We start from the raw sequence: 13,094 nt of genomic DNA, 5'->3' as shown, positions 1-13,094 counted from the left end.
TTTAAATGTGGATTCCTTGACCATAGCAGAGAGTTGACATGCTCTATTCTGACATTCTGAATAGGCAAAAGGAGCTATCTTGGTATGCTTGATGCGTGCTTAATGTGGTAAATAGTTTTACCGAGCGGATTTATTTTATGAGAAAATAAAGCACATTAAGTTTGCTATATTTAAAAAGTAAAATAAAAATAAATCTTCTATTTAGAACCGCAACAAATTTGGGAGTTGCGAATTGTTGCATGTTCATAAATTGGATTTAATATTTATAATGGTGTCGTAGGCTCTGGCCGTTTGCGGGCCTTCAGATCTTAAATAAGGTTTCTTTTTGTGCTTACAGCGGTAATCTAGTGAATATTTACCAAATAGTTAGTACTTTCAGACATTGTGTTAACCACATTTATTTACTTATTTCGAGGTGCAAATGGTGTAAGTTTAGCTTCAGGAGTGATGAGAAACGGCTCAAATTTGATACCCTGCCGACAAAACCTACAAATTGTGAAATTTCTACCTAATTGTTTGAAACTGTACGATTCTATAGTTGGCAGATTCAGTGTGTCATTAGCTCTTGTTATAAATAAGGAAGCTCCCACATTATCGAGTAATATCGAAGCATAATGTAGACTCCTCAATTTAAAGTATGGCCTCCATCACAATTCTGTTTTTCCAGATAAAATATTGGTATGCTATTGTAGAAATAGAAATTAATAAAAGTCAAAGGTTTCCTTTTGGGTGTTAGCAGGTGATAGTAGTGCATTCACTCCTTGTGGGGTATTGGCGTGCCAAAGCAAAGAGGTTTCGTTTTATAACTATAGTGTTAATGCAATTTATTTGTATTATTTCAGGAATGAATTCAAGTATTTTCAGAGGATGACCATGACATCTACAAAAGAAGGTAATCTGAATGTTGCTTAGCACATACTCCATAATGAAGCACTGCTTAGTATTATAGAGCATAGAAAGTGATTGAAAGACTGATCCACTTTTCCAAAGTCGCAAACTACTTAAACATATGCACACCATCTCACGTCCATCTACTTTGTTGTCACAAGTGTTAGCATATCGATCTCCAAGTAATATTTGTACATCTGACCACACGCCCTTCTTAATTTATTTTCTATTTTTGAATTGACCACTCGCTGCATCAGTTCTCTTCTGAGACCACTGGTTCTGGAAGCATGGCTCCATTTAACAATGTGTTGTGCTCATATCGTATATTCCCTTGTGGGACTCAATGTGTCTAGCTCATCACTTCTATACCTCCTTTTGTCCAACATAAAGGTCTGACTTACTGCAATCCTTTCTTTGACTCCAGGGACCATAAAAGAACATCTTTTCTCAACCACCATTCTTGCTTTTTGACTCTGTGATAGAAATTAGGTGAATTTAGCCACATTTGAGGCCCACCCAGGAAGATACTGGGTGAATTAACGTTTTAGAAACAAGTGTTAAAGATGTCTCCTTGACAGAAATAGATGATTCAATATAAAGATTCATCCTCTTAAACACGTACATGACGCCTCTTGCATTCATCCCCCGTACATACAGACTCCACATCCTCTCCTACGCCGACGACACTAAGCTTATCCTATCCCTTACAGATGACACCGTCACCACCAGAGCCAACTTCCAGAACACTATGTTCGACGTTGCCAACTGGTTGATGGTCAACTGTCTAAAATTCAACACAGAAAAAACCGAGGTACTAATTTTCTGAAATGGCCCATCTGCCTGGAACGACTCCTGGTGGCCCACCGCTCGTGGGCCTGCACCGTCACCCTCCAACCACACGTGCAACCTCTGAATTGTCCTTGACAGCCAATTAACCATGAAAATTTAAGTAAACCTGTCTCCTCCTCCCATGCTCCACAAGATCTTCCGCTGCATCCCCATCTGAACCAGGAAAACCATGACCCAAGCCCTCCTCGCCAGCCGCCTCGACTACAGGAACACAAACTATGCCAGGATCACCAAGCAACTACTCATCCGCCTCCAGACTATCCAGAACTCCGCAGCAAGACTCATCCTCAACCTCCCTAGGAGAATCAGTACCACATCCCATCACTGAGCCCTCCACCGGCTCCCCGTACAGGAAAATGTCTCTTCAAATTCTCTCACTCACGGCTACAAGGCCCTCCACAAACTCTGACACACCTACAACAACCACTGCCTGACACTCCATTGACTCTTCTGGGAGCTGCGCTTCTCCTACCTTGCTCTGGCCCACATCCACTGCATCCGCCAGAGACGCTGCACGGGATGCTCCTTCTTGTACATAGCCGCCAAGGCCTGGAACTACCTTCCCTTTCACCTGTGCACTTGCCTTTCACTCCCAGAATTCTGGAAAAGACTCGAGACATAGTTCTTCGATGAAGGATGTAAAGACCCATCACCTGGATACCCCCTGGGGTGACAGGTTGCGCTTTACAAGAACCCTTTGATTGATAATTTACACAAATATATTCATACATTTTAGATAAAATACTCACTAGGCTAGCAGAGACTTTGCATGACTGTTTACTATTTTGCAAGGACAACAACGGCTGATGATCGGTTTTTATAGTGATCATTTTAAACAGCCCCGGGACATTTTAATTCTTCGCTTTCAATAGTAGAATATCTAGGTTCTTAACTAGAAAAAGGTTTTTTTTAACACACTTCTCCTTTTAAATTCAACTTTTCCACCAGACCGTCTGATTTGGCATCAGAATATAAAGTACAATGATATTTGCGATTGAAAAGGTAGAGATTGTTAAGCATGCACAATGGATTTAAGTTTTTCAAAAGGTAAATTTCCCTGTAACCCAAAAAACTTTACTCCATTCTTAAGTGATGTCCTAAGAGGATAAAACTATTTAGGAGAATTTGTTAACAAATATAGAATAAAATTTACAAGACCCAAGAGAAGACCTTAACTAACGTTTATCCGTGAGTGTTTGCAAAGACTCCATGGCATGCAGCAAACTTTATTTAGAAAAGGATCCTTTTTTCAGAAATTGCATGTCTTAGTAAAGAGTTTTGGTCCTTCCAACTGTGCTAGTACTTCCTACATTTTGGGAAGATGATGACTATTTACAATCATTTGTTAAACAATCTCAAATCTGCATAGGTCTTAAAGAGTCAAATGTATTCTTAACTTAAACTATCAGAGAACCCCATTCAGATGTATTGACTTCTTCTATAACCCCTTCCTTTCGTAATAGTTTCAGTAATAAATTTTGCTAGCACTTAAAGGAACATCTCCAGGTTTGTGCCTAACCAGGGATAAATCAGCTTTTAATTCAATTCTGTGAAAAAATAACTGACCACACCCAGTTCTTAGCGAAAAACATCTTTGCATTGGGAAATACCCCCAATACCTTGTTGTATGGTCATTTAGAAAACGGGTAGGTCAGTCAAAGGATCTAAAGCTAGTCCTAAATTTCCTAGGTGTCTCCTCCCTAGAACATGTTTTTCGCTGCATAAATCTTTTCTAAGATGGTGCGAGAACAAAATTAATTAGCTGCAACAAAATAACTCAGAATATTGATGGTTGATTTCCCATAACCATTAGCCGTAATATAATTGACTTCTTGAAGAATCAGTGGAGAGAGAGGTAAATGTAGAACACATCAGAAATCAAGGAAAACAGTGGACCAAACTCAACCAACTTTACAGTTTTGATTACTTCAGTCATGACTTCGCATTAGGGAGGCTTGCGTGGATCGATGTCAGTAGCTGATGAATAATTATTATAGCTTCACACTAGAGTATTGTTATCCTTTTCCGCAACAAGTTTCTGAATATCAACTTTGCCTTCCAGATTGGCATTAATGTTGCGATGAGACTTTCCCATATTAGAGAATATTTCTACTTTATCGTACTTAAAAACCTCTTGAAACTGCAGGGCACAATCATTTGTTGGAATGTAATCCAGCACCACAACTTCAACATTTTGCATTGATTTGAGCCTTATTCCTGTAAAACTACGGATCATCTTCACATCTCCATGGTCCTCTTTTTCCTCTTTTAAAACTTTAAGCGATCTAACAGATCTCTCAATACCTTTGGGAACTTCAACAGCTTCCATAAGAGATGGATTCTTATGTTTGAGAAGTAGTTCCTGAATCTTATTATGACAATGCATAATTGATCAGGTTTATGCTACATGTGATGTTTACCCAAATCGCCAGTTGGCAATATGTGTAATGCCACTACATAATTTTCAGGGAGATTAATAACCCTGGGCGGTGAAACCTGCTCCTCTTGCGGAATATGCAGAGTTTTCGCACTCCACGTTACTCGAAGATCTGAAAATCTCCACTCGGAGTTTTTTTCCTTGCTCGCTTTCATCAATGTCAAGTTGGCAAGCGTGGAAAATCAACCTTGTGGCGAGATTTCTCAATGCGAGGGGGGGGGGGGTCAGGTTTCTCATTGTAAGTGGTTGCGTATGCTCGCGACCGCTCGTGTTGAGAAAGTGCCCATTCGCGTTGAGAAAGCTGCAGCTCAAGTAAAAATCTACTCGAGTGGCAGAAAAGGAAAGCTGTGGCCCACTTGCGATGTGCATGATGCCGTTCGCAATGATTGCACAGTGCAGACAAGCATCCGGCACAGTGCAATCACTGCGAACAGCATTTTTCTATCGCACTCCGCCGCTTGCGGAGTTCCGCGTAGTGTGGCAGAGGTTTTTTTGCACTTTGCGGAGGTCCGTGTAGCGCAACTCCGCAAACTCCGCCCAGGCTTACAGATTAAATGATTTGCCCAGAATCACAGGATGTTGAGCGTCATTGTCGAGACTCGAACCCCGTTCACCAGCTTCGACGCCGACTGCTCTAGGCGTAAGGCTACATTTGCCTCACTTCATGGATTGATCAACCAGGTTTTGTAATAAAGGTAGAGGTGGAGTACAACACTGCTGCATAATGGAAATGAGAACGTAATAATGCAGGGTAATAGATAATTAAAAAAAGGTACCTTCAGTTGAAATGCAGAAGATAAGATAGATTAACATTAAGGGGCTATAATATAGAAATGAGTGCAACAGTGCATCAAAATATGTACATCAATCATTGTAAGACGCTGTGTGAAGGAGATGAACACAACGCATGTAACTTTTTATGGCCCAAAATGGTTTTACTTGTTGTGTCCAGGTGGCTCACAGCCAAGCATCGCACCAAAATATTGCTTGTGATGTACACTGCAGTGTGTGCAGTTCCGAAGAAGAGGATGTTGGCGTTTATGTTGCTGGCGGTGCGATCCTGAAGAGGTTACAAGAATAGTCTTGAAAACCGCCAAATCGCTGACCTGATCAGACGATGAGAATCTCTTTTGTGTGAAGAAAGCTTTGTGGCATGACTTCCATGGCAAGAAAACATAAAGGGAAGACGAGGAGGACGAATTCATCTGAGGCAGCAAAATGAAGATTACTACAGTACCGGAACACAGCTTGGGACTGATCGCCCATCACCATGATGAAGTAGGTGCTTGAGCAACAATACAGTTAGAAAAAGGTTCCCAGCAACGGACAGTGGTGTCCGTGTACCCCAGTCAAGCAGGAACATTCAACTGACTCAAATAAGTGAAATAAAACAATTCTAGAATCCAGCCTCACACTACCCATGAAGAACATAAGCTAGTACTACTGAAGAAAGTGAATCTTAACTGGGAGACAAAATGCTGAGGTTAATAAAAATATACACTACAACAATCCTTCATTCAGTCTGCCTATTGTAGTCACCCCCGACCCTCCCACTTTTTTTGTTTTGGCTCCCACTGTCATGAGTTCTTCTCATCTGGGCTCCTTTCAATGTTCTGAATTATTCATAATATGTCTGTGCACCTATACTTTTAATATTGATTCACAAGAGTTAAGCTCCCTTTTGTAAGGCTTCTTAGCAGCTCTATGTCAAAGCTGGTAATATCTTGTCAAAGGACTTGTTGATATATTGGGGTCGTAGAAGGAAGCTCATTTTAGATTCAGATCTTCATCTTACCGTGGGATCGTGCCAGCTTGATTTATTTTTGTCTTCTCATCCCATACTGGAAAGAAAAAAAGAGGGCCGACTGCAGAGCATACCTTACACCACGATAGTGGGGCACCATAATCAAACCCACAGTTAACATCCATATTAATACTGCAGTTTTACTGTAAGAACATTTGAATTTCCTCAAGTAAGGTAGCTGAATAAAGGCCATTGTTTTTTTTTTCTTTCACATTATATGGCTAAATAACCTTTCCACTCATCTAGTCTGAGTATAAACTAATCCTAGAAATGTAGTGAATAAAGAAAATGAGCTTCGCTGGAGGAAATAATGACCTAATCCGAACTGAGCTGAGAATCTTGCCAACATTACTAAAACACTTACTTATCAGTCCGAGTGAACCTTCCAATATGATAATTCAATCCAACAAAAACAATTGAAGAAAAGCATTCTGTTGAGCTACTTACCTGACTTCCACAAAACTGCTCCCCGACAGCCCCACGCCATCTGAAGGAAAACTAGGAGCTATGACATCTGAGTCACTGACGGCAGTCGTTAGTATTGCCCTCCCTCCCTGTCAGTTGCGGAGTCAGGTAATTGTTGGCCTTGGTGACTGTATCGGATATCTACGGGGTAGGTGATCTCGATGGACGCCGACAGGAGGAAGCAGACGGAGCAGAATCGTGTGTTTAAATAGGGTAAAAGGTGGCAGCATAGTGCCTCGAGGTGTGGAATCTTCTCATGAGGTGCTGACTGGAACGAGTAAGCATGTGTAATGAAGCTTAAATGGAAAAAGGTTCAAAGTGAATAGATGTGTTTTGTTGTGGGTGAAAAGAAACCTAAAATGGTTGCTACAAGCCATCCACAGACTTCATGTTCAGTCCTCTGCTGACGTAACGTTGGGGACAAATATGGACTGTAGAATCAGTCATTACCACCCACTCCATTACAATGCAGTAATCACAATGTGATAACTTTTACCATTAGTTGTTTAGTGTTGTGAAACTTTTACATAAAAGCTTAGTTGGGAAGTAATAGTTTTTTTTATTTTAAAACCTTTATTTTACCTTCACATAGTTACACAGCAGTTCGCCTACAACCCCGAGGGGCCGGCCGCTAATAAGGAGCAGTGATAGCCATGCATCCGCACTGTAGTCACATTGCTACTGTAAAAGGGCATTTCACGAAATCGAGTGAAAGGTATTTAGTCAATATCACATTGCAAATTAAGTAAGGTTTTGTGTTTTGATTTTTATGAAAATAACAAAAAGAACAATCAGGAAATCACAATGCGGTCAAAGAAAAGTAATAGTGCAGTTTAGGTGTACGAAAGATTCATATGGCAGTATATGTTGCTATTTATTGTCTGGAGACCTTAACCGAAGTGAGGGAGGACAGCACCCCCACCCCTTTGTTCATCCGTGTGGTATGTCCTATCCCTCCCCTCTCCCCTCAATCTACCCCCCCCCTCATCATCCGATTCTAACTGGTCATCTTCTGGCAGAGGGTCACAAATGTCACCTCGGTACACATTTCATGGGAAGTAATATTTGAACACACGTGATAAAACTTAAAAAAAACTTGTGTTACATACCTGCATTGTAATGACTTGTGTGATATTTACCTGCGTGGTAAAGACCGCTGTAAAGACTGCATACCTTGACTTTAGAGAATAAAATAACAAATCGCATAAAAAAAGACTTAACCATACTCTTAGAAAAGTTACATGAAAAAAGAAATGTACATCTTAAGGAACAGCATTTTTTTTTTTGCTTGTAGGTGCCCTTTAGGGGTTGCTCTACATAAAATGGAGACGCTACCGGTTTCTTGAAGTTTAAGATGCAGCCATTTGGTCAGTATCTGATTTAATAACTCATTTTTAAGGACCACACATTGGTAAAGGTGGTATTTAATCAAAAAACATTTCCCTTAAACTTTCCTTCCTCATCTCTCGTTTGTCACCGTCTTCCATCCCCAACCCAGTTGTTGACCCCACTCATTCGCCTAGATTATATTTGAAGGCTCACTCGTTTTTAAGGATTTTACACAAACCCCTTTGTAATGTTTTCGTTTGTACCCAACTTAAATGATACAGTATTTTGACAGACTGCGTTTATATTGGAGATGGGCGAGCCAAAAATGTACAGGGAAAGCAGAGCTGAAGGTGAGCCAAGGGTCTGACTGGTCTCTAAGAGCCCATGCACGGGCCTAGCCATGGAAATGTGTAAAACATGAAGCAAAAATCTAGAAATTTTTTTTCTTCAAAATAAAAAATAAATTGATATTTAACATGCGGAATCATTTCACCTTCGTACATCCGATTAGATCACTGCTGTTAAACATTTATTAGGTGTAATAGTTCTCAAATATGAATTTAGAAACATTCTTGCCCCTTCTTAACTTCCTTAGTGAATCAAAAGGCAAGTCAGTTGTTCACACGATAGATGTGGTCTATATTGTGGTTCTACAACGAGCAAACCTATTGTCTGTCATATCAAACACAAAACGTTTTTTTTTCAATTTAGGAATAAGATTATGCTAACATGGTCACTGTTTGTGAATTTAAAATGAACACAGGAACAAAGCACGAGCCAACCTCTCATGGCTCCGTAGATCACAATGTTTAAGAAGGGGATACAGAAGTAGAGGCAGGCAGAATGAATGAATAAATGTATTTATTTACATAATTACTTAAAATCATTGCAACATTACAGTACGGTATCAAAATTAATGTATAGAAACGTATCTCACACCATTGTAATACATGTATCAGCACAATTTTCATCTGTACTTTTTTCCCTTCGTGCCATGCTCATGAATTTACCAAATTTTGCCATGTCTGAGGTCTTATGCAAGACTGGAGCAGGATCACTGCGTCTATGCATTTTCTGAACCCATGCCTTAAAAACATTGGTTTAAACAATTTGTGACTGTTGAAGTAGGGCAGGGCAGCAACATATTAGGTGTACCAACGATTCTGCATTGTAGTTGCACAGCCTGCATCTGGTTATATTACACAGTGGGTTATATTACACAGTGCGCATCTTGAATTCATATTTCTAGGTGCTTTCATATGTGATAACGAAGAAAAAAGACAGTGAACTAAAATAATTGCCTAGGATCACACAATTTTGTTAGTAGGGCAAGTCTGGATTAATCCCTGGTTTCACATTAAGCCTGTGGTTCCCAAACTGTGCGCCGCGGCGCCCCGGTGCGCCGTAATGAGGTGCCAGGGGCGCCGCGCACACTAGGGTGACCAATCGGCCGTAAATTCCACGGGCCTTTTATCTGTAATTTTGTCACAGGGAGCAGCGCTGCTCCCTGTGAGAGGCCTCACCTCTGCTGCTGGAGGCGCCTCGCACTCCTCCAGGAGCACGAGAGCATCCCCTCCTGTCCATTGTCATTCAGTATGCCGCTGATTGCCACTTACTGAATGACAATGGGGCAGTCTGGGGGTGTGACACCATGTGGCGGCCTCCTCCTGCCTCAGTGTACAGAAGGGCATTCTGTACGATAAAAAGTAAACGTCAACGTTAGAAAACACTTCATTCAAAGAAGCCTGTAAAATAAGTTTAAAAGAACAGGTTATCGTTCTCTCACTGTCCTGTCATTTTAGAACTGAAGTATTTTCAATATTGTATTCTACAAAGCCATGGTTGCTCTTTTTTTATTTAAGGAACTAGCAACCATTGACAAAGCCAATAGTCCTGGCTTGTTGGGGTGTAATGATACTTGCTGTATTATACATCTGGATGCAATGACAGAGACAACATAATACCAGTGAGGCAGAACACTATGCTAAGTTCATATTTTTAGCCTAGTGTTTTAACTGTGCTCTTAATTACGTCAAACACCCCCTTTGAAGAGACCCCCCAGTTTTTTTACACCGCTTAAAGCCCTGGAAACAACACCATGTTACAGTAACCTCACATCCTGGCACTGTGCATCATGCATGACTTCTACGTTTTCAGTCTGCCAATGTGCAGGGGCATAGTGAACTCTCCCCCACCGCACCCCACCCCTTGCTGTAGTTCGTTCTTGATAGGCCTCTTCTGCCTGCAACTCCGCAGACAAAGGCTCAGCTCTTAATGTGGAAAGGTGGGTGAGTAAATAAGTTTAGGAATGTCTGAATGGCTGGATGGATTACTGAAAGGATGAGTGCATGAATGAAAGGGGGAATGGATAGATAATGAAAGAAAGGATGGACGGATGAGTGAATGAGAGAAAAGGTACACAGATGGATGTATGGGTGGAAGGGTAGATTATGGGTGGAAGGGTAGATGGATGGGTAAAAGTGTGGATGGGTGTGTGAAAGGATGGATGGATGAGTGAAAGGGCAGCTGATGGGCAAGTGAATTGGTGGATGGGTGTGTGAAAGGATGGATGGATGGGTGGATGAATGAAAGGGTAGATGATGGGCAAGTGAATGGGTGGATGGATGAATTGATAAGTGAAATGGTGGATGGATGAGTGAAAGGGTGGATGTAAGGATTGATGAGTTAGTGAAAGGGGGTAGATGGACAAAAGGATGGATAGATAAGTGAAGTGAAAGGGTGGATGGATGAGAGAACGGATGGCTGGATGAGTGAACGGTTGGTTGGATGAGTGAAAGAATGGATGAGTAATAGGATCAATGGATGAATTCATGAATGGATGAGTAAATGGGTGGGTAGATGGATGGATAAGTGAAAGGGGGATAGAGAGAGAAAGGGAGGATGAATGACTGAAAGGGTGAATGGGTGGAAGGATAAATGACTGGGTGAATGGATGAGTAAGTGAATGGGTGGATGGATGAGTAAGTGAATGGATGGCTGGGTGGAAGAGTGGATGCATGGACGATTGTACAGATGGATGGGGTGAAAGGGTGGGTAGATGAATAATGGATGGATGAGTGAAAGGGTGGATGGAGGGATGGATGAGTGAAATGATGGACGGAAGGATATATGGTGGATAGGTGTGCAAATGGTTGAATATGTTTGGATATAGATGGGCACACAGATGGAAGGACAGACCTTTTTAGTGTAAAAATAAGGCTGGGGATACTGATTACGACAAACCAAACTCAATGTTCCATTTTCTCAGAGCGGGTCTCAGTACCAAATGGTACTGAAAGCAGCAGCTGGCATAAATAAGGGTTTGGGACCAGGTACTCTGTTGGGGAAAAAAACGATGAATTGGGATACAGCCAGTGAATGAGATTAATAATTCAAGCATTCCAACCAATATAATACCTTCATTGTGTCCCAAATACTTTAAGGAAGATAACAGGAGGTACACACCACCCGCCCACCCACCCACCGGTAAAAAATGGTGGGGAGCCACGGCCAACTGCCGATTAGGTCAAGGGAGCCACAGGTCAAAAAAGTTTGGGAACCACTGCATTAAGCAATTCCGCCAGTAGATGGTTATATCTTTCTTCTGTTTTACATCAAAGGTTATATGTTTGCTAGCTTGAGAAACCTATAGCATTTCATTTGGAATGATGGAGACAACCACTAGATGTCAGTGTCGGAGTACAAGCCACGTGGAATATTCTTGCCTTTTGAATTAAAACATTAAGGGATAATGTCCTCGCCTTTGAATTCAGCGTTTTAATTCACACAGGTAAACAAAATGCCGTGATCATGGGGAGAAAAACTTGGTTGTCTATTCCAGAGAAGAATCGACCCTTAAAAGGCAGAATTAACATAGTGCTCAGCAGAGAACTTACGTAAGTACAAAGCCTGTCACGATTTCGTGGGTTCAATTTGCTATTGTAATAACCAAGGTCTGTGCTCTGTTGCTTTTCTGTCTCCTTGAAAACTATTCCATGATTGTATTCCTTAATTTGATATGCGGTTGCCCACTTGTACTCTGTAAAAACTTTGTATTGTAGTGACTATTCTGTATTCCGTCTGGTGGTAGTTTGGAACTTTTGTTATCTATAAGAATTAAAAATATAAAATAGTGTACACATGGCTTCACATTAATATCTAACCATAACCGAAATTAAAAAGTAAAAAGACAGCGGTGCTGCTAGTCTTGAAAGGTAAAATAAAATCTCGAGAACAGGCAGGGAACTCTTTGTAAATAAATGCAGTTGCTACTATAAAGCAGCCTGGCTGCTGCAGAGACCACAGTGAAATGCATCTTCATCCTGCATGTAACTTCAACCAAGTGAACCAAAAAACAAGAGAACAAGCGGGCATAAAGCAAAAAGAGATCTTAAAATCAATGATCTAGATTTCACAGAGCTGCCTGCCCGAATTGACTGCTCTATAGGCAAAATCAAGACAATAGTGTCAAGCAACGGTATGGACAGACCAACCAGTGCATTTCACCCATGGAGGTGTTCCTGAGAAGAGCAGGATAGCTGAAAGAAGTGACATCAAAGGAAGGCATGAAGTGCTTCCTGTAGATCATTACTAAACAAAGATTCCAAGTCATGGGCGCGGCACAGCAGAAGCCTCGTGGAGCACTCTCCCATCTAAACACCCTGGACACCTCAAGCAGTGTGCTGCGAATACATTGGACTCCATAGTTGTGACACGACAGTAGCACAGGGAAACGACTGTCATTCCTACGAAACTAGATTGTGTGATTGAGAAGAGGCTGCTGAGTAAGGCAACCAGAGGGGAGTTTACACAGTGCACAGAAATCGATCACAAGCTCAAGGGACTGGCTGAAGAGGGAGTTCTTTTAGATTGCGTCTCTTCTACTGTATAGAGTGTTAAATGTATGTTCACTTTTTGGAGGGAGACTTAAATAGAATGTGAAACCTTAGGGCAGGACATGAAAGACAGTTATTTCCCCTGCATTTAAAAGAAAGGCTGAATTCTCGTTTCAGAATACTCCGATCTTGTTTTTTCCTGTTGGGAGTCTAGAAAAGTGATCAAAGGACGAAGGGAGATTAAGGTGGGAAAATATTTCGATGTGGTGCAACCGCTTCAAATATTACTTGAGCAGGTATTTGGGCATGGCTACACCCATAGAGCCAAGTGGAATGGAAACCTTTGAATACTAATGAGACGGAAAAGAAAGGAAACAGCTGACCAGAAGCTGTATTAGAAATGTACTTTGAGACATAGGCTCTAAATAGTCTCCCGTTTAGAAAAGCAGTTGGGCCTAATGGCCTGCCTATAACAATTATATAAAGG

At 41.2% G+C, this 13,094-nt stretch overlaps 1 protein-coding gene across 2 annotated transcripts in view; it reads left to right on the top strand.

The window, feature by feature from the left end:
• The window catches only part of DHFR (dihydrofolate reductase), a 236,108-nt gene that overhangs the window by 23,708 nt on the left and 199,306 nt on the right, over nt 1-13,094 (top strand). For both annotated transcript variants that reach the window (XM_086962989.1, XM_086962988.1), the window contains exons 2-3: nt 843-892; nt 11,563-11,668. In XM_086962989.1, the coding sequence (XP_086819115.1) occupies nt 843-892; nt 11,563-11,668 (156 nt within the window). The remainder of the gene's footprint in view (nt 1-842; nt 893-11,562; nt 11,669-13,094) is intronic.

The sequence above is a fragment of the Lissotriton vulgaris genome, chromosome 3_1 (assembly GCF_964263255.1).
Source record: "Lissotriton vulgaris chromosome 3_1, aLisVul1.2, whole genome shotgun sequence".
Lineage (NCBI taxonomy): Eukaryota > Metazoa > Chordata > Amphibia > Caudata > Salamandridae > Lissotriton > Lissotriton vulgaris.
The sequence above is the reverse complement of the archived record's forward strand: the minus strand, read 5'-3'. Positions and strand labels throughout refer to the sequence as shown.